Below are 23,346 nucleotides of genomic sequence, written 5' to 3'. Positions count from 1 at the left end.
TTAGGCCCATTATTTTCTCTTTACTAGGCACTCTTCACTGGTAAGAACATAAGTCTTAACTTTTCTCCACCACACTGCTGCAACACCGACAAAGGTCCTTCACATCATTTGAAGACATCAGTAATATCTTTGGGTAAAGCTAAGGAAACTCTGTTCCATTATTGCAAAGAAACACAGCTCACTAAACTCAAAACTGAACTACGCTGATTAATGTTGCAAGCTGTTTCAACATTTAGCCAAGGTATCTGACAAGAGGGGAAAAAAACAACTGATATTAAAGTGGCTGTAGACAACTTTTCACCTTTCCTCCCCCTAGTGTTTCCAAGTGGTGGTATTGTTTGCACCACTGTCACAAAGCCAACCGGATAAATTTCCGTTTATTTATTTATTTATCCCCCCTTTCTCCCCAATTGTATTCGGCCAATTACTCCTCTCTTCCGAATCGTCCAGGTCGCTGCTCCACCCCCTCTGCCAAGCCGGGGAGGGCTTCAGACTACCACATGCCTCCTCTCGATACATGTGGAGTTGCCAGCTGTTTCTTTTCACCTGACAGTGAGGAGTTTCGCCAGGGGGATGTAGCACGTGGGAGGATCACACTATTCTCTCCAGTTCCCCCTCCCCCCAGAACAGGCGCCCTGACCGACCAGAGGTGCGAGTGCAGTGACCAGGACACATACCCACATCCGGCTTCCCACCCGCAGACACGGCCAACTGTGTCTGTAGGTATGTCCAACCAAGCTGGAGGTAACGCAGGAATTCGAACGGGCGATACCCGTGTTGGTAGGCAACGGAATAGACTGCTACGCTACCCAGGCGCCCCACTTTCCATTTATTAGCAGCCTGGCTACTGTCCAAAGCAAGAAACAACCATAAGAATCCCAATTTGAACTGGAAACCCCGATCTCAGTGCTATGATAAAGGCAGAGTAAAACATCTGGTAGTATTAATAAGTAGGCAGGTTGTGTTACTTACTGATCCAGTAGAAAGAATGCAATTGAATGTTGGTTTGAAACCCTCTCAAGTCCCGGAGATCTTTCCATCGAGTGAATGCCCGTCGAAGGTTCACTCTTGTTTTATCTCGTCTTTTATCACTCCCTATTCACCTTCTTTGCCCCCTCCGTCAACGGGGTTCTTTTCTCTTGCTGGGTAGAGTTTCCACAGTTACTTCAGTTGTTCCACCGTCCACCATTGCCTAGCCCGCTTACTGGGTGGTTGACGCACTTCCTGTGCCATGAATAGATTTGCCAGGAAAAATCGTGCCCGGTGGTAGACAGAATTGCAAAGTGAAAGCAAGGCTTATAGAGAACCAATCTAAACACTAATGGTGTCATTATTTTATAGTCATTACACTGTGCAATTAACATTAATTCATAATAAGTTCAAGCAAAAAAGTTGTCTACTTCCACTTTAAAATAAATAGATAAATAAGATTAATAAATTCATTTAAATTTAAATTAAATAAAATTAATAAAATTTGATTAAAATAAATGGTTTTGAAATATGATGTCTTCAAAATTTGATATTTGTTGAATTTTGATAAACATGTCTGGTATTACCCTATGGTAAATTCGGAAATTTGATATGGAGTCGCTGAAATCTGCTATCAGATTTTTAAAATTTGATTAACATTTTTAGTTTTGTATCAGGTTTGGTTCGATTTGATATCAAATCTGGATGGATATCAAAACCTGTGCTGATATTCAAATCTAAAAGTTTGATATCACATTTTGCAAAACTGATATGTGAAATACATTGTTTTAAATTTTTCATATCCAGTTTTGATTTTCAATCACTTTGATGTCAGATCAAAAATGGAGATCAGATTTCAAAATCTGATATTAAATGTAAAAAATGCAATATCCAATTTTACATTCCAATAAGTTCTATTACATTCCCTAAATTTCAGGATTCTTTCAATTCGCCTGTTAATAACATCTGTCAGCTACATTCAGACTACAAAACCAGGGCAAAGATGAAGGCACACTGTCATCCTTTATAAACATATATCTTCTCAATGTGTGCAAAGACATTTGCAATTGCTGTTAATTGGGGATTGCCTTGAGGGAAATACGGGACAATGACCCCCACCCCCACCTGACAGTAGTTTTATGAAAGCAGAATGTAAATAATCAAATTTTCAAATAACTTTTTAGTTTGTCCTGGTGAATTGTAAGACATTTAAATGGTAATATAAGCAGTCCAACGTAAGTCTAGGATGCTAATTTACTAGTGTCTGAAAACAACAGATTGGACAGACTGACTGGGCTTGGCTCCAAATTTGGGAGTAGCAAGCAATGTAACTCTGCATGATATAGACAACGTGTATTGCAATGAAAACCCATCTCGTAAGAAATGGGATTAAAAGGGCCTTCACACTGAACAACGTACACTCACAACTTGCAAACAGGCCGGGTTTTCCAGGAAAAAAACAAGTAGGACTCAAATTGAGCTGTGGAGAAATATTTCCATCTACTCTTGTGCTTCGCACCAGAGCCAGTCTTTTTCTCTCTCATGATCTTTTTCTGCTTCATACATCTGTTCACGAGATTCTTCCATCGTTTTCGGCACTCATCCTTTAAATAAACGGGAATGTTATTTTTAATTTTGTTCAACTAAAATACACTATATTAAAGATAATACTGCCTTAAATTCTTAAATAACAAAACTGTAACACTGAATTACAAAGGAGGTCAAGGTATCTTCCTACTACTTGCATAAATGTAGACGATACAATAAAATGACATATTTCAGGATATTTGGAGGCCGCTAAATAGCAAGCATTCCTAATTTTGCCTTATTTTTGGTCGTCTTCCCTTCATCTCAACTGGACATACCATATGTGATAGCGCTCAGTTCAAAAGCTCCACTTGGTTGAACTCTTGGCATGAGGCCACCCAGCAGGCAGGGAGGGGCCTTCTGATATCAAAATGTTATATTTAGCATCTAATATTTCAGAAGTGTTGATATCAATTTTCAGTAATTTAATATCAGGTTTTGTATTTTATGGCATCAAAAACTAACTAAACATTAAAATTAGTTGTTCTAGTCTGAGAACACACTAATTAATATCCAAGTAACTCCCAACAGCCACTTCAAAACAAACATTGATGTATACTATTTTTCATCATTTGTTAATTGGTAGCACCAGCATTAACTTCATATCCACCGCTAAGATTTACATGGCTATTTCAGTTTTTGGAATACCAAGACTATTTAATCCTGATTGACAGTACCCTATATGCATAAAATGAACAGGCCTTAATGTTTGATCCTGATGTCCTTTGTTCATCACATCTGAACTGAAAAACTAAAGAAGCCACTTGTTTTCATTCTGACTAAATCACATCTGGACAGAAAGTGTGGCTGAGTCCTTCAGATTGATTACAAGATCAAATAAAAGCTGTTTATGCATTAGTCTCGTGATAAAAGCCATGATTCAGCCTTGAATCGATTCATTCCCTTCATTACTAACAGGCTGATTAAAGCCTCTCTGTGCTCAGCAAGCATGACATTCCACAAGAAAAGGTCTCAAGGGGTCACACTCAGCGTGTTGATGGCAGTCCATTCACACAAAACCAAAGCGCCCGAACTGCCAGATATAAACCAAGTAAATGGATGTGGCATCATCAGAATACCAGTTGTGAGGGGTTTTGTGTGTGTGTGTGTGTGTGTGTGTGTGTGTGTGTGTGTGTGTGTGTGTGTGTGTGTGTCTGCCTGCGTCTGGCACTCACATCTCACAGGGAGTGAAGTATATGGAAAACCAGCGCACACAATACCATTTAGCAAAGCATGCGAAGAGGCATGCTCGCAAAGCTACCCCTGCCCTCCTCCTCCAGCACCACTTTTATATGCCCAGTCTGCAACCACAACTGTGCATCCAGGATCGGACTATTCAGCCGCCAAAGGACTCACAAATAGGAGAAGATGGTCATCATCGGATACGATGGACAACCAGCAAGCAAGTGTGTGTGTGTGTGTGTGTGTGTGTGTGTGTGTGTGTGTGTGTTAAGAGGAGGCAGGGCAATGATAAGTAGGTGTGAAAGGTGTTATGAAGATGGCTATCCAAAGGGGCATTTGGGTGGGGGGAGGGTGAGAACAAGGATATGTTGTTGACAAGGCTGAAGTGGCAGGCCTGCCCATAGGACCACTAAGCATCAAATAAACACACAATTAAATTTTATAGCAGTCATTTAAATGTTGTGGCACAAAAAAAGAAAGATAACTGCATTAATTTGCAAACACTTCTTGAAGCAAACAATTTTGAACAGACTAATTCTCACTTTGCGGCACAAGTCTATTAGTGTCAACAGAATGCTCCAGTCTATGCTATTGTTTCCAACAGACTCCCTGTTAAATGATGTGCCCTCACCGCAATTTCATCCTGCGCCTCAATTGCCAGTGATGAGATCTGCTTGGCAGGAACAGTCCAACAGTGCTCACTAGCTGTGTCATGTCTTCTCATAGACAGACTTTAAATTGGACAATAAACATGCAATATGAAAATTAATCTGGTGCTTTAGCCAGGGGATGCTTGTAAAAACTAAAACTACAAAAACTCATGTTTGATATTCAGGGGGATTTTTTCTTAATTTTCTTAAAAACAAAAACAAAAACAAAAAACAATCTCACCAGTGGAAAGGATACATAAATATATATCAGTCAGTCACATACCTTGATAAACATTTTGATATATTTTCTTCTTTTTGGTAAAAAAGAAAAAAAATTATTTACTCTAGCTTTCTCAAAATTGAATATTTAAAAAATTACAAAGATAAAGCTGGAGTGCAGGACTTTTACATATAAATGAACATCCATTATCTTCAAGCCCTTGCCAAACGAGTTTACACAACGCTGATTAAGCCTATCACCGCCGGGTAAATCTCTCTGTATTTTGCAGTATACCAGAGTTTTATATCTGGTGTCTGGGGTGACTTTCCTGCACTGGAGCACCGGTGGGGATGCTTTTATGTCAGCCAGCAAACACTGCCTCTGTCGGCTGTCGGCAAAGGTTACAGACTTGGAGGGATGCTCCAGGCAGGACAATATTAGGATCTTAAACCTCAAGGAGTCAGTTGAGGGAAGCGAGCCCCCTAATTTTTTTTTGAAGAGTTTACCCCTAAAGTGCTTGAGTTGCCAGTCACAAGCGTCACAATTGATTACGCACATAGAGGACCCAGTGCCCCTGCGGATGGTCGCCCCAGCCCTGTTATCATCAAGATCCATTGCTCCAGAGATGTCGCCATGATATTGTCCGCAGCCAGACATAAAGGGAATCTCCAGTATGAGGGCCAGCCCCTCAGTATCACTCCTGACATCCCCCCGGTGGTCCAGTCCGCACGGAGAGCTTTCAACCCAGTCTGCGCTGAACTTATCAAGAAAGGCATTCATTTCCAGATGAACTTCACTGCAGTGCTATCTTTCAAGCTTAATGGCGTGCAGAAGTCTTTTATAAACCTGAAAGATGCCAAGGCATTTTTGGAGGGGAGCGTTTGATTTGTACTATTTCACTGCTGCACACCCGGACGCTGGGCGGTTGGTGAGTCAGTACCACTAACGTACACATGCTTTGTCCCCTCTTCTAATTTCGTCTAGGTCGGACAGTTCACTTTTCTTTTTTGTTGGTTATTTACTTATCATACTTTTGTTTATGTAGCCTTTCAGTTCATTCTTGTATCATAACTGTATGTTTTAATTATGTCACACCGTAATAGTTTCAAATCTATCCTACTTTGTTGTCATCTTTGCATAATTCCTGTTTAGTTGTAGTTTTTTTCTTTTTTTAGTTTTGTTTTTGAAGTAAAACATTATTATTAATATTATCATAATATTACCACATTTGTTTCCCTTTCTTATTCCGGTTGGGGGGATTAGAACATTTAACTTGTACCTTTTCAGTTTTAGCAGGCAAGAGTGGGGAGAGACAGGTTATTTCTTAGTGATTTGTTCTTTTTCAGCAGGGTTTTTCTAGTAAGTTTAAGAAGAAGGTGATTTTTCTCTCCTTATGGTTTATAATCTGTTCACTTTGCGGTGCAAGTATTTTTGGGGGTGGGATGCAGTCTCTCAATTGGGGAGAGACCAGCTCGAGATTTTGATGGGAGAGTGGCTGAGGGTGGGTGCAGCCTATCGTTTGGGGAGATGCTGACAATGGGGTTAAGGGTTCTCTGGGTATTTGTTGTTGTGGGATGGGAGGGTGGGGGGTGGCTCTTTCAATGCCGGTGTTGTTTTAGGAGCCTATAGCCCTGGTCATGTATGGTTTATCGCTGTTCTATTATCTGCTTTACATCCTCATTCTAAGACCTGGAATGTTAATATCATTTGTCCTTACAAACCTATGCTCTCAGCTAAGGAAAATGGATCGTGTTCTAAATTTCTTGAGATGGAACGTCAAGGGTTTAAATCACCCTGTTAAAAGAAGGAAAGTGTTTACAAACATTAAACAATTTAAAACAGCAATTGCCTTTTCACAGGAAACACACATTCATGGCTCTGATAACTCTCGCCTCATGTCACGGTAGGTGGGGCAGCACTTTCATTCCACTTTCCAAGCCAAAGCCAGAGGGGTCTCAATTCTTATTAACCAGAATATTCCCTTTGAGCATCACAATGTAGTGTCGTACACAAACGGTCATTATATCATTGTCTCAGGGAAATTATACAGTACAATGGTAGTGTTGGCCAATGTGTATACCCCCAACACAGACGATGTGGAGTTTTTTGAATGTTTTTCTTTCTTCTTTACTGGATCTGAGTTCATACTCTCTCATACCCGGTGGGGATTTCAACTGCCGGTTGAATCCTGTGCTGGATCGGTCTTCCACCAACCTTGGTATAATGCATAAGTCTGCTTCACTTATTCAATCCTTTTTATCCAACTACGGTGTCTCTGATGTGTGGCACTTTCTCCATCCAAACAGGAGAGAGTACTCCTCCTTCTCACATGTTCACCATACCGTCTCTAGGATTGATTTTTTCTTATTGATAACCAACTGATCCCATTGGCCCATTCTTGTGATTATCAGAACATAGTCACATCAGACCACTCCCCTGTTGTACTATCTGTGACTCTTCCTAGTCTTCCTGAAATAAAAAGACACTGGCAATTTTTAATTCGACCCTACTGCCAAATAAGGATTTCATGAAATTTATGGAGGAGCAGATAACTTTCTTTTTTCATACTAATACCTTACCTGAAACCTCCAGCCTGATTGTTTGGGATGCTCTGAAGCAGGGGTGTCAAACTCCAGACCTCGAGGGCCACAGTGTCTGTAGGTATTTTTTGCAACCGTGCGCTACACCACCTGATTTAACTAATTAGCTCACCTCCTGGATCAAGGAGGGAAAGGAACTAGTTTAATCAGGTGGTGTAGCGCATGGTTGCAACAAATACCTGCAGACACTGCGGCCCTCGAGGCCTGGAGTTTGACAGTCTGAAGGCTTACCTAAGGGGGCAAATAATTTCTTTCTCTGTGAATATGAAAAAGAGAGCCCACAAAGAATGATTAGAACTAGTCGATCAAATTAAAGAAACAGACCAGCAATACGCTCAAGTTAAAAACCCAGAACTTTATAAAAAGCGAGTGGAACTCCAAACTAAGTGTGACCTCCTTTTGACACATCCAACTGAATGTCAACTTTTGAAGAGCAAAAGTTGATTTTATATCTACGGTGACAAATCTGGTAAGTTATTAGCCAATCAGCTGAGAGAACTTAAAGCAAAACAGCTCATTACAAAAATTCAAATGGCTGATGGCAACATCACCTCGGATTACTCCAAGATAAATGACACATGCAGGAATTACTATTCCCGACTTTACACCTCTGAATTCCAAAATGATGACACTTTGGTGGAAAATTTTGTAAATCGTTTAAACATCCCTACACTTTCTCCCAGCAACAAATGAAGACTAGAGGAGGAAATCGCTGCAGCTATCTCTTCTTTGCAGTCAGGAAAATTCCCGGGACCCGGTGGGTTCCCCGTGGAATTTTTAAAATCATTCTCTTAATTGCTTTCATCTCAATCAAGCTCAGTGCTATCTGATTTGTTTAAGCAAGGTAAACTTCCAACATCATTCTATGAAGCATATATAACCCTAATTCCAAAGAAGGGCAAAGACCCAACAGAGGGCTCCTCCTATAGGCCAATCTCCTTATTAAATGTTGATGCCAAAATTTTAGCTAAAGTTTTGGCCAGTAGATTGGAGAACATCCTACCATCAATAATATCCGATGATCAAACCGGCTTTGTGAAAAACCGCCACGCTTATTTTAATACACGCCGTCTATTTGATATTTTGTATCTCCCCTCAGAAGTGATTCCTGAATGTGTCCTTTCTTTAGATGCGGAAAAAGCATTTGACCGCGTGGAGTGGACGTATCTATTTGCAATCTTAGAAAAATTCGACTTTGGACCCGGTTTTGTTACGTGGACAAAATTACTATATTTGTGCCCCACTGCTTCAATCCTCACCAACTCTCAGCAGTCACAACCTTTTAACCTCCAATGGGGAACTCGCCAAGGGTGCCCCTTAAGTCCACTACTTTTCGATTTGGCCATAGAGCCTCTAGCGATTGCACTGCGTAGCTGCGAGGATATTTCAGGGATTTGGAGGAAGGGAGTTGAACACAAAGTGTCCCTTTATGCAGACAATCTTTTGGTTTTCATATCAAGCCCAGACACCTCCCTACCCCACATGCTGTCATTACTCACTCAATTTAGCCAGTTCTCAGGATACAAACTAAATTTACACAAAAGTTCACTTTTTCCCGTGAATGGGGAGACACCTACATCAGAGTAAACCAACCTCCCTGTTAAGATTGTGGAAAATCAGTTTACTTACCTTGGTATTACAGTCACAAGAAAACATAAGTGTCTTTTTAAAGAAATTTTCCTTACCCTGTTAAAACATGTGAAACAGTACCTAACGAAGTGGTCACCCCTATCGACATCCCTGGTGGGCCGAATTAACTCAGTCAAAATTAATATTCTCCCTAAATTTTTATATCTTTTTCAGTCTATACCAACCTTCATCCCTAAATCCTTTTTTGACTCATTAGATTCAGTTATATCATCCTATATATGGAAGGGTAAGCACCCTCAGCTAAACAAAGTCCATCTTCAAAAATCAAAGAAATTGAGGCTTGGCACTGCCCAATTTCCATTCCTATTACTGGGCAGCTAATATGCGCTGTCTTGCGTTTTGGTCACACTTTCATAACCGAGCTGACTGTCCATCGTGGGTAGCAATGGAGTTGAATTTTGGCAAAAACCTATCCATCCCAGCGCTGCTTGGGTCCTCACTCCCTCTTCCCCCAAATAAGTTAATTGATAATCCAGTCACCAGACACACCGTGAGAGTATGGGCTCAGTTCAGAAAACATTTTGGTTTTCATGTTTTTCATCTCTCTAGTCCTATTTCATCCAACCACCTCTTTCAACCGTCCTTACTTGATTCTGCATTTCAGGACTGGCACAGAAGGGGTATTGAGAGCTTCAAAGATCTTTTTATAGACAATATCTTTGCATCATCTGAACAACTCTCTGGAAAGTCCAATTTACCAAATAAAGATTTTTTTCAGATATCTACAAATTAGACACTTTGTCTGCTCTGAGATACCAAATTTCCTTGAGGCACCTGACACGACCATCGCTGATGCATTCCTTAGTCTACACCCATCATGTAGAGGTTTAATATCCGCAATATATGACAAGCTCGCAGGTATAAGACATGCCCCTCTTGACAAGATTAAAACTGCCTGCCTTAAGCCTCTCACGGTCGGATTATATATGGAATTCAATCTTTAGGCTGGTTAATTCAGCATCCCTTTGTGCCCATCATTGTCTGTTACAATTTAAGGTGGTGCACAGAGCCCATGTGTCCAAAGTCAAACTATCCCATATGTACCCTGATGTGAGTCCTATCAGTGACAAATGTAGGGGTATGAGGCTTCTCTTATCCACATGTTCTGGGCATGTCCTAGATTTGAAAAATACTGGGAAGATATCTTCCGAACCTTATCCCTAACCCTCAATTTCAAACTAAAGCCTAACCCTCTGGTCGCCCTGTTTGGCACCACTGGCAAGGATGACATACACCTGACCCCATCCAAACACCGCATATTGTCCTTCGCGTCTCTATTGGCCAGGCGTGCAATATTGCTGTGATGAAAGGATGCTGCCCGCCCACCCATGCTCAATGGCTGAACGATATTACGTCCTGTTTAAACCTCGAAAAGATCTGCTACTCAGTCTGTAACTCCAAGGACAAGTTCCAAAAGGTTTTGGGAACTTTCCTGGAATACTTTCCAGCCAAACTAAAGAATCCTTGCCCCATTGTCTTCTGCTTTTTGTTTTTGTTGATTCATGTCAGTAATATAACCTGTGAAGATCTAACAGTTTCTTAACCCCCCCCCCCATCTTTCATTTTCTGACTTACCTATTTTTCTTCTTTTCTAAATCCTAAACCCGACTTTCAGCACTTTCCTGTTTTCACTCCAGGGATGAGATATACCTTCTTACATAGCGCATCCCAGCTTGTAGATGGGGCTAGTGGGGTGGGGGGGGGGTGATTGGGGATAAGATTGGCATGTTCCTATATCATTTTTATATCATGTAAATCTGACGTATCATGCACTTGTTTTAAAATCTTTGAAAGTATTGCTTGTTGTTTAAAATCCAATAAAAATATCTTTGAGAAAAAACTCTGCCTCTGATTGGTTAAGATTGGGAGAAGAGTGGGGTTAGGGTTAGCCAATCAGAGGCATGTGAACGCCTTCATCACACGGAAGTTGGATCTAAAGTTGTTAGGGAAAAACTATAGACGCAATTGCTTTGCCAAAGCTTAAGCAGCGACCGAGTAGGTTTTTTTTTCTTTAGAGAAAAAAGAAACTCGCCGTTCAGAGGAAAGATTACAGTCGAAAAAAAGAAAGCGATCGAAGGCTAGGACAAACATGGATAACCATTGGTGTAACTTTTCCTAGTTGGAGAGCACTGAAAGAAGAGATGTGACTGTGATGTAATTTTAGGTGAAATATATACTATATACCATGAGAAACATTTGACGCTAGATGTGAAGTGTACGTAACTGTTCCAACTTACATACAAATTCGACATAACAGACTTAAAAACGGAACTTGTTTGTAACCCGGGGACTACCTGTATTCCAGTGAACGCCAGACTATTAGGATTGACAGTAATGGATTACATTAAAATGAAAGGAGCAAACTGAGTTTCACATTGCTCCTTTCGTTTTAATGTAATCCATTAATAAAATAGTGAATCTGATGACGCAACATGCGAAACAAGTAGTTTGTTCCCTTCATTTTATGTAATCCATTAACAAAATAGTGTCAATTCTAGAATCCTGATGTGGGTAAAATATTTGTGTCTCATTTGTTTAATTGGGTTCTCTTTATCTACTTTTAGGACTTGTGTGAAACTCTGATGATGTTTTCGGTCATTTATGCAGAAATATAGAAAATTCTAAAGGGTTCACAAACTTTCAAGCACCGCTGTATATGGAAAAATTGGCACTTATCAATATGTTAGACAGATATGTTAAATTTACAAAACAAAGCAGTTTCTCTCCCTCTTGTACTAATTATATTCAAACCATGCAATTTTAAGATTTAGCTTATAACTGCTGATGATTGACACACAATTGAAAAATGTTTAATAAAATTGAAGTGTCTTTATTTTTAAATGCTTTGTGTCTTAAAAAAGTATATTATAACAGTTTTATACAATGAATAATACTGTAGTGAATTCGGGGACAGCCCGGGAACTGCTGCAGCTGGAACGCGAACTTGGGTCTCCCGCACCATGGGCGACTACACTAACCAGTCGACTAAAGGGTCCGACCCGTTAGCCAAGGGCTAGCGAGTCTAATTTATCTTTGCATGTTACACTACCCCCGCCCCCCCTCCTTCGGGAAGTGCGTCCCCACGCTTCAGCATATCAGCTCCCTCACGCCTCTGGGCGCATGCACCTCCGATGGCCTCACCATCCCAATTCTGACACCAATGTAGCGAATTTGGGGAGGACAGCCTGGGAGCCGCCACAGCCGGGACGCAAACCCATGTCTCCCGTACCACGGGCAACTACGTTAACCAGTCGACTAAAGGGTCTGACCCGTTAGCCAAGGGCTAGCGAGTCTATTTATCCGTGCACATTACAATATCTAACTTGAAAGTTGTATCAGTCTGAAGGAACTACTGAGTCACACACATTTGTCAATGCACAAGAAATCAAGGCAATTTTATCCACTGTTGTCATACCAGCACTATCCTTATTACTGAGGTAGTCTGTTGGTAAAATTCCTTGTAAAATTGTAAATGTTCTCCATACTAGCCCAATGACACGCTCCACATGGATGCGGACAGAAGCAATTTTTGTTGTTGCTTCAATTTCTAAAGGACTATGCGGCTTTTCCCCCTTCGTAAAAGCAGGTATCTTAACTTCTGCATGATACTAATTTTTCATCTGTAAGATCTTCCCAACTTATCCTCAATATCCATTTTCTTTTTCTTTCCTCTGACAACCTTGTTTGGAAAGAGAAAGTAGGACTTTTTCTGCTCTCTGTCAGCTCGATTGGAACAACGAAAAACAGCACAGAAATGAACCATTGTAAAATATCAAACCACGATAGCATTCTGTATGAATCAAACCTTGAAACAAATTCTGTCCACTCTGACTGTTTAGAAAACGTTTAGCATCGCGCAGTGAGAGCAACACAGTATCCTATGGATTGGAGCCGTTGTCCTCCAACATGGCGGATGCGTTGCCGTCACGTGATATGTGACATAATATGAGAATAACAGGCGAACTAGACAATTGCCTAGGGAGTCACTTTGGCAAGGGCGGTGAAATGTGGGCCAACTATTCCCACTGACACCAATTTAGTTTTTCTTCCAGAAAAAAAAATGTGCAATGTAAAGAATTGGACAGCGAAATACTGTGGCATGTCTAAACGACTGAACCAGGTTATTGGAGTTATTATTCAGGCCTGTTTGTGGTATAATTTCTCTATGGATCCACAAAATGCCCGCATATGGCGTCATGCATATTATATTGTTGAAACTTTGAGCATACTAGCGTTGCACTAGACTATTTGCATTATGTGTATGGCATATTGGCATTTGTGTGTTGTTGCTGGTTTCTGCTTTCTGTCTATGGCATGTTGGCCTTTGTGTGTTGTTGCTGGTATGGTATGTTGCAAATAGAGGGTGGCATAACTTTTTTTCGCCTAGCAGCAGAAGTGCATACACCTGTCAGAAGAGGCACTGCTCTGAACAGGTTAGTTTTTTTATATCTAACACACAACACACAACATTGTTCAAGACAGGTGTCGTGCCAAGGTACTTACCCTCTGATATAGGAAGTGTGCCCCTGGCCGTTCCGAGGGTCGTAGCATCAAAAGTTAGAGGTCAGATTGCTTTGATTCTGGTACCACTTGATTCAGCAGAAAACGCTGAACACTTTTGATATATAATGTGTTTGTTTCAAATTGTGGGATCAAACACAGAAATATAGAGCCATTTGCTAGCAGATCCCCACGGAAATATCTTATTCTATAAGCATTATATGGATGTCTTCGTACCCACATTTTTAATCAGACATGTACATCAACAATGTTCAGCGTTTTCTGCTGAATTGAATAATGTCAGAGTCAAAGCAATTGCACCTCTATTCCAATAACAAACTTCGTAAGGGCGGCTCTGCCATGTCAAAAACAGTCTTTTCAAGAGGAAACTTGCTTTAAATGGCTTTGTTTTTATGTTCATCCCACAATTTGAAGCACACATACACACATACACATGGTATACAGACATGCTCCAATTTGTTGGTACCCCTCCACAAAAAACAAAGAATACGCAATTTTCTCTGAAATAACTTGAAACTGAAAAAAGTAATTGGTATCCGCCATTGTTTATTCCACATTTCATAGAAATCAGATTTTGCTTTTGCTTTTTTTTTTATTCAACATAATATTGTAAACAATAAGCAAGAGAGGCAAGATTGAGATGGCTTGGACATGTGTGGAGGAGAGATGCTGAGTATATTGGGAGAAGGATACTGAATATGGAGCTGCCAGGGAAGAGGAGAAGAAGAAGGCCAAAGAGGAGGTTTATGGATGTAGTGAGGGAAGACATGCAGGTGGCTGGTGTGACAGAGGAAGACACAGAAGACAGGAAGAAATGGAAAGGGATGATCTGCTGTGGCGACCCCTAACGGGAGCAGCCGAAAGTAGTAGTAGTAGTAGATAATATTGTAAACAATAAAACAAATGAAAATGGCATGGACAAAAACGATGGGACTCTTAACCTAATATTTTGTTGCACAACCTTTAGAGTCAGTCACTGCAACCAAATATTTTCTGTAGCTCTCAGTGAGACTTCTGCAGCTGTTAACAGGTATTTTGGCCCACTCTTCCTGAGCAAACTGCTGAAGTGGTCTCAAGTTTGATGGGTGCTTTCTACAAACTGCAAGTTTCAGCTCTTTCCATAGAAGTTTGATAGGATTCGGATCAGCAGTCATAGAGGGCCACTTCAGAATAGTCCAATGTTTTGTTCTTATCCATTCTTGGGTGCTTTTAGCTGTGTTTTGGGTCATTATCCTGTTGGAGGACCCATGACTTTCAAATGAGACAGAGCTTTCAGACACCGGTCAGTATGTTTCGCTCCAGAATGCCTTGATAGTCTTGCGATTTCACTGTGCCCTGCACAGATTCAAGGCACCCTGTGCCAGGTGCAGCAAAGCAGCCCCAAAACATAACCGAACCTCCTCCATGTTTCACTGCAGGTATGGTGTTCTTTACGCTGAAAGCTTAAATTTTTTTTGTCTGTGAGCATAGAGCTGATGTAAATTGTCAAAAAGCTCCAGTTTTGACTCATCTGCCCAAAGGACATTCTCCCAGAAGGATTGTGGCTTGTCAATGTGCATTTTAGCAAATTCCAGTCTGACTTTATGTTTTTCTTTCAAAAGTGGAGTCCTCTTGGGTCTTCGTCCATGGAGCCCACTTTGGCTCAAAAAGCGACAGATGGTGTGATCAGAAACTGACATACCTTCAACTTGGGAGTTCAGCTTGTATCTCTTTGGCAGTTATCCTTGGTTCTTTTCCTACCATTAGCACTATCCTTCTGTTCAATCTGGGGTTGATTTTCCTTTTGCGGCCGCACCCGGGACGGTTGGCTACAATTCCATGGACCTTAAACGTCTTAATAATATTTGCAACTGTTGTCACAGGAACATCAAGCTGCTTGGAGATGGTCTTGCAGCCTTTACTTTACCATGCTGGTCTATTATTTTCTTTCTGATCTCCTCAGACAACTCTCTCCTTTGCTTTCTCTGGTCCATGTTTGGTGTGGTGCACACAATGACACTGCAAACAGCACAGTGACTAATTTTCTACAGGCTGAATAACTGATTACAAGGTTGGAGACATGTGTGATACAAATTAAAGAAAGTAATTAGTTTGAAATATCACTATAATCGAATCATTTATTATCTTTTCTAAGGGGTACCAACAAATGTATCCAGGCCATTTTAGAATATCTTTGTAGAACAAGCAATAATTCATCTCTTTTCATAGGTTCTTTGCTTTATTGTATGACATACCAAAGGCATGCAAGTATACATGACAATATAGCTTTTAATTTCATCACTTTTCAGGAGGAATGAAGCAATACTTCAATGAGCTGTAAGGGTACCAACAAATTTGAGCATGTCTGCACATCACAAATGTTCAGCGTTTTGTGCTGAATTGAATGGTACCAGGGTCGAAGTAATTTGACCTCTAACTTTTGATTCTACGACCCTCGGAGTGGCCAGGAGCCCACACCTGCTGGGAGTACTGATTATAGAGAAACTAATGCACAATTATGATCAAAAGAAAAATATACCAATTGACCAACTTAAAACTAGGAAGCAGTCGGAGTGCATACTTCCACCTAAACCTGTCTCAATCTTCAATTAGATATTTTAGTTATATAAAATGTTGTAATTTGCATCTGACTCTACATCAAAACACACACACAGAAGCTAGCAGCACCATTCATTTTCCTGTTTCCACAAAAAATAATTTACCATGATAAATTATAATAAATGGTGAAATGCAATTTAAATTACTGGAAAAAAAGACCAACTCACTATATAACGACCACTCAAACTTACAACCCCCTACTACTTACTACACATTGAACTGAGGCAGTTACAAGGACACCGACGCCCGTTACATAATATGACACGATGTTGAAAAAAAAGGGCATTTTTACGAGCTTTGCTCAAAATGTCTGCTTTTTCTGTCTAAATTTGTGCCTTTATGTCTTGTAAAACATTAAATCCTGCATTAACTTTTCAAATTGCTATTTTCGGGTCATTTTCACGGTAAATTTTGTGAAAAAATTAACCTGCAATATGCACTTTAATGACAAGGTTGTCCAGTATGACAAGTCATTAATTTTGACTGAATATCTTATATGCGTATAAGTAGAGTAACATTTTTACAAGTCATAATTATTCATGTAGGCATAAAGATTTCAAATTCCCCTTCACTATTCCCAATTATAGATGTCCTGAATTAATATAAAAAGTCAGGATTTATTTGATAACTTAAGAGTTACGACAAATCAAAGTTACAAGGATGTAGACTGGAATTCAGACTATTTTATTAAGTTCATTCATCCATTATCCAAAGCGCTTATCCTTACTCAGGGTTGCGGGGATGCTGGAGCCTATCCCAGCAGTCATTGGACAACAGGTGGGGAGAAACCCTGGAAAGGCTGCCAGACCATCACAGGTCTGGTGGCCTGTCATTTTATATTATATATTTATTTTAAGTTATTTTATAAGTTATGAACAGTTAAAAGTCAATAATTAGTACTGATAATTCAAACTAGCCACAGCGTAAAAACATTTTGAAAAAAGGTCTGCCAGGGCCTTGTTGCTATATGTATGCAACCCTACAGCTTATGAGGGGACATGCTGGCTCAACTCTGCTTTGGCTTTCCTAACCACACTCCTCACAGTTTTAAATGGATGGTTTTGCACGTGGGTAGAAAGATTGACAATACTGCACCATAGAGAACCACACTATTAAGAAGAACAGTGTTTCTGCAGCACAACAAAGCACAATACATCTTAAATGTGAGTAGAATAAGTGAGCAATTCCAATGCTGAGCAACAACCCCAAAACATGCTCCTTTCCAATTTCCTAATTTTCCCATTTCTTTTCGTCACCATTTTTGTACTTCTATTCTCAGTTGGTTTGTTACCCTTAATGAGATCACACACACACGCACACGCACACACACACACGAGATAGAAGAGAGATAATACATATGCACACAAGCAAAGACAACTTGCTTGTTTGAAATTTACAGCTACTTCCAAAATGAGACCGTTTTTCTTAATGCTCTGTGCACTAAAATAATTAACTTACTTGTGTTTTCCATCGTTATTTTTTTTAACCATATTGCTCAGGATACTTTAATTTGAAGGGTTCAATAAATAGGAGCTTCGGTGTCACCTTGCAAACAGTTTCAGTATCCCAGGGCAGGATGGTCTGTAGATCGATAACCTCACAGGACACGCCTAGTTTCTCCTGAACCATCTTCGCAACCTCCAGCATTACATGGATCTGAAAAGCACCAGGACACAATGCAGTTTACAGTTAAGATGCAACACCTGAAACAAAGTTTAACGTACTTTACCTGACCGAATAGAAAACCAGAAGTACTGGGGGTCCCTGAGGACTGGATTGAAAACCACTGCATTATGGTACCATAAGTACAAGATGATCATCAAGCATTATGAACAGCTTAGAATTCCAAGTGTCCACCCGTGTTTATGCTGTCATAAACACGAGTGGCATCATATAACATATTGAGGGCACAGACTGCTGATATTTATCATTAATGATGGAGCATTTATCAAAATGACACTTAAGTGAACAGACACCTGCAGAGCCAATAACATCAATTTCACCATCCAAACACGGTGCTTATGTTAATTGCTTCAAATCATCTGTTCAGCATGAACCAGGTGCTTGGGTTCATTGAGTGCTCGGTTACTACGAAATTCTATTGGCTGCTCCCAGACAACAATTGCTGTGATTAATGCAAAACCTTAAAAGCTGGAGGAACTGTCAGCAGCCGAACTAGTTTGAAAGATACAGGTCAAACCTGGACTAATTAACTCAACAATTGTGGGCATTCATTATGCAATCATTATGTTAATACCCCATGATAAAGCCTCTCTTTTTGAGAATACAGTAATAAAAAGATTACCGTGGTTGGGAGGAAAAACCTCCCCTTTTGGCTCATTAGAAACTTTCACCGATTATGTTGGACACTGCTACATCTCTGCTCCACTGCAGTCTATTTCATTAACTCCCATCCTCACAATGCTTTTGGATGAGAGGAGAAATGGGGTGGGGAAGAAGACTGGCATTTCAAAGAGGACAGCCATGGTTTCCACTACTTTGCTGGGTCATCTTTCTTTTCTCTCCACCCTTCAATACTGAGCCATTTTTCTCCAAACCCTTTGGGACCCCCTTCTGCTACAGGTACATTAGATTTCCTCCTCCAGGCAAGGATAAGCCTGTTTGAGAGGTTGGGCACAGTGTAAATGAGGTATGACTCCTGGAGAGCTATAGATACCTGGATATTAAGCTTCTGAAAATAACATCTCAAAGATGAAGAGAGAGGAGAATGGAGATTGTACTGAAGACATGTACCTTTTACAAACTGCAAAACCAAGAACAGCCTTTATATTCTGAAAGCGTCTGGAAAGATGCAGTCACAGTCAGCTGGCTGGGAAGCCCGGATGAGAGACAGGGACTGGCAAGGTTGTTAGGAGTTAATCCGCGGTTTGCCTTTGTGGCTTTGTCAGTAAATGGTGATGAGACGTGACACCTCTCTCCCTCCCTTCATCTGCCGGTGCCATGCTGGAGATAGACAACAACTAACCTGTAAGGTCACCCACATTGCCTTTCCTACCTGTGTTCCCCAAGCCACTAAAGTGACGTCGCTTCCTTCCTGCAGGATATCTGCTTGCGAGAGTGGGATGGTGTAGGGCTCCACGGGAACCTGCTCCACTAAGAAAACACAAGGCAGAGAAAGCAAACAAACAAACACACACACACATACACACCCACAAGTAATATTCCATCAGCAATGCAATGGTTTATAACATGCTGTGTACCACAGGTGTACACAGGCAGTGTGTATGCCTGCAGTACATACACTTGCACACAGATAAATTACATACATGCTCACGCACAAATTAAGTTGGGGTCAATTCTGAACACATTCATTAATGACTTCACTACTGCAGCCTGCAGTCTCCATGTAAAATAACAATGACCCAAATGGCTATACCTCTCTATGATGGAGTAGATGACAAATGGTGAAATGACAGGCACAGTCAAAAACATTGCCTCTCAGTCAGCAACACACTATCTGGCCCGATCCCGATGCCTTTTCGGGCTTTTTCCAGAACCTCATCTCCAACCAGAGCCCAAGTGTGCTTTTATCAGCAAAATCTAATGTATGATCTAATGATTTCCTTAGCCAACTACAGGCCCATAATCCTGATCAGTCCAGACAATAAAACATTGGTGGGATGGGATATGACTCAGTAGAGGGCCCACATAAACAGGACACTAGTCCAAATAGGGGGGGGGGGCAGACAACCAGTCTCTCTTTGAACCAAAGTCCAAGACAAAGTGCATGTAAGTATATGGTTTGAATAGTTAAACATTTGGAACAGTCTACTATGGTCATGGAACCTATTACAATGCAAAAAGTAAAGCTCATCAAAAAGTCAAACTGCTGTCATTTTCAAACATGCATCCTATTAGTAAAAGTGCACTAGTACAAGGCATAAAATGTAATATAGACCTTGTATTTGTAAAATGATCTTTGGCTCTCATTCAGCCTTGGAGCTTTAACTGTACAGAACGTAGCGTGGGATCTTGTACAGAGTGTAGTGTGGGAGCTTATTAATAGTTAATTAGACACAGAAATTACAATGAAGAAAAAGATGAGCTCCATTTCCTGGTTGACTTCCACCCTTTCTTTCCCTTAAAAAAAAGTAACGGAGGCTACCAGTGTTCTTTCACTGGTTTAAAACATCCAGATGATCTACCTTTTGCTAGTCCTGTGCTTCATGACAGACAGAAACCAGGCCACTCTTGAGAGAATATCCTTTTTGCAGAATGTTACATTTGAATCATGAAAACTAGGTTATGGAATAAGTTAATTGTCATCCCACGCAACAGCGTGGCCTCAATTAAGCCAACGTGTGCGTTTCCCCCCTCCCCTCCCATAAGAGAAGGCACAGATCACTCCAATTAAAAAAATGTGACCTGAAAATCCAAAACAGAGCCATTAGGACCCATCAAGAGGGGCAGTAACCTTGGCCTTTTAATTAAAAACACTACCAGTTATGAGTTCTCTGTATGAAACACAAGTGAAAATTTGAAAGAAAATGGAAAACCTTCAAACAATAAAAAAAAGAGGGGGGTACCCATTAAAGTGGCACTGTGCAATCAACAGTTACTTCACAACAATAAGTTAAAGCAAAAAAAGTTGTCTATTGCCACTAGGTGGGTGGTATCGTCAATTTATTTCTCATTTGAATTTACATAACAACCATGACAATGAATTGATCCTCTTGGAAAATGTTTCCAACTATTCACATTCAGTAAACCTGATCCAGCCATATCTTCTCATAAGACTTTATTGATTCGTTTGATTTAGGGTTAGTGTATTTTGAAAAGTGGCCAAAAAGGACAGAGAGCAAGACTTTTCTTATTAAGCCCATTACAGATTGATTGTCTAATCATTCTAAAATAACAAGCCTATCAAGACCCACATCAATTCAGCTGCAGAAAAAACAGAAATACTCACCTGCTCATGACTGCCACATTTTACTGAACCAGAAACATTTATCGTTTTAATCTTGCCTTCATACAAATCTGAACAAATACAACACTTTCTCTCACCATGTGGCTACAATAAAAGGGACCAATCAGTCGGAAGGTGACATTACATGCTTTCCCAATTGCTTGCTAATGATCTAAGGGAAGTGCAAATAATCAATAGGATGAGATTTAAAGATAACATTCATCATAGTAAAAATGGACCTACAGTCAGGTACATAAGTATTTGGAGCAACACAATTTTCATTATTTTGGCTCTGTACACCACCATAATGGATTTGAAATGGAACAATCAAGATGTTCTTAAAGTGTAGACTCAGCTTTCATTTAAGGCTTTTGTCAAAAATATTGTATGAACCATGTAGGAATTACAACACTGGGGCGTCCGAGTACCGTAGCGGTCTATTCTGTTGCCTACCAACACAGGGATCGCCGATTTGAATCCCCGTGTTACCTCCGGCTTAGTCAGGCATCCCTACAGACACAATTGGCCGTGTCTGCGGGTGGGAAGCCGAATGTGGGTATGTGTCCTGGTTGCTGCACTAGCGCCTCCTCTGGTCGGTTGGGGCACCTGTTCGGGGGGGGGGGGCTGGGGGGAATAGTGTGAGCCTCCCACATGCTACTTCCCCCTGGCAAAACTCCTCACTGTCAGGTGAAAAGAAGCGGCTGGCAACTCCACATGTATCAGAGGCGGCACGTGATAGTCTGCAGCCCTCCCCGAATCAGCGGAGGGGGTGGAGCAGCAACCAGGACAGCTCAGAAGAGTGGGGTAATTGGCCAAGTGCAATTGGGGAGAAAGAGGGGGGAAGGCCAAAAAAAAAGGGGGGAGGGAATTACAACATTATATATATATATATATATATATATATATATATATACACTCGCTGGCCACTTTATTAGGTACACCTTGCTAGTACTGGGTTGGACCCCCTTTTGCCTTCAGAACTGCCTTAATCCTTCGTGGCATAGATTCAACAAGGTACTGGAAACATTCCTCAGAGAGTTTGGTCCATATTGACATGATAGCATCACGCAGTTGCTGCAGATTTGTCGGCTGCACATCCATGATGCGAATCTCCCGGTCCACCACGTCCCAAAGGGGCTCTATTGGATTGAGATCTGGTGACTGTGGAGGCCATTTGAGTACAGTGAACTCATTGTCATGTTCAAGAAACCAGTCTGAGATGATTCGAGCTTTATGACATGGCGCGTTATCCTGCTGGAAGTAGCCATCAGAAGATGGGAACACTGTGGTCATAAAGGGATGGACATGGTCAGCAACAATACTCAGGTAGGCTGTGGCGTTGACACGATGCTCAATTGGTACTAAGGGACCCAAAGTGTGCCAAGAAAATATCCCCCACACCGTTACACCACCACCACCAGCCTGAACCGTTGATACAAGGCAGGATGGATCCATGCTTTCATGTTGTTGACGCCAAATTCTGACCCTACCATCCGAATGTCGCAGCAGAAATCGAGACTCATCAGACCAGGCAACGTTTTTCCAATCTTCTATTGTCCAATTTTGGTGAGCATGTGCGAATTGTAGCCTCAGTTTCCTGTTCTTAGCTGACAGGAGTGGCACCCGGTGTGGTCTTCTGCTGCTGTAGCCCATCTGCCTCAAGGTTCGACGTGTTGTGCGTTCAGAGATGCTCTTCTGCATACCTCGGTTGTAATGAGTGGTTATTTGAGTTACTGTTGCCTTTCTATCAGCTCAAACCAGTCTGGCCATTCTCCTCTGATCTCTGGCATCAACAAGGCATTTTCGCCCACAGAACTGCCGCTCACTGGATATTTTCTCTTTTTCGGACCATTCTCTGTAAACCCTAGAGATGGTTGCGCGTGAAAATCCCAGTAGATCAGCAGTTTCTGAAATACTCAGACCAGCCCGTCTGGCACCAACAACCATGCCACGTTCAAAGTCACTTAAATCACCTTTCTTCCCCATTCTGATGCTCGGTTTGAACTGCAGCAGATCGTCTTGACCATGTCTACATGCCTAAATGCATTGAGTTGCTGCCATGTGATTGGCTGATTAGAAATTTGCATTAACGAGCAGTTGGACAGGTGTGCCTAATAAAGTGGCCGGTGAGTGTATATATCCATCCATTATCCGAACCGCTTATCCTGCTCCAGGGTGTCTCCCCGCCTGCCGCCCAGTGACTGCTGGGATAGGCTCCAGCATCCCTGCAACCCCGAGAGCAGGATAAGCGGTTCGTATATATAACGCAATAACTGCAATGTATTAAAATCTTTTTTCCTTTATCCGTGTTGATATATACATACATACATACATACACTACCGTTCAAAAGTTTGGGATCACCCAAACAATTTTGTGTTTTCCATGAAAAGTCACACTTATTCACCACCATATGTTGTGAAATGAATAGAAAATAGAGTCAA

At 41.0% G+C, this 23,346-nt stretch overlaps 1 protein-coding gene across 1 annotated transcript in view; it reads right to left on the bottom strand.

Annotated features, from left to right (window-relative positions):
- Nucleotides 1-23,346, bottom strand: part of bckdhb (branched chain keto acid dehydrogenase E1 subunit beta) — an 85,291-nt gene that overhangs the window by 44,544 nt on the left and 17,401 nt on the right. Inside the window, exons 7-8 of the mRNA XM_056285782.1 lie at nt 18,994-19,091; nt 17,523-17,633 (exon numbers count right to left, since the gene is read on the bottom strand). Coding sequence (XP_056141757.1) covers nt 17,523-17,633; nt 18,994-19,091 — 209 coding nt within the window. The remainder of the gene's footprint in view (nt 1-17,522; nt 17,634-18,993; nt 19,092-23,346) is intronic.

Source organism: Lampris incognitus, chromosome 9, assembly GCF_029633865.1.
Source record: "Lampris incognitus isolate fLamInc1 chromosome 9, fLamInc1.hap2, whole genome shotgun sequence".
Classification (NCBI taxonomy): Eukaryota; Metazoa; Chordata; class Actinopteri; order Lampriformes; family Lampridae; genus Lampris; species Lampris incognitus.
Note: the sequence above shows the minus strand (reverse complement) of the source record. Positions and strands in the feature narration are given on the sequence as shown.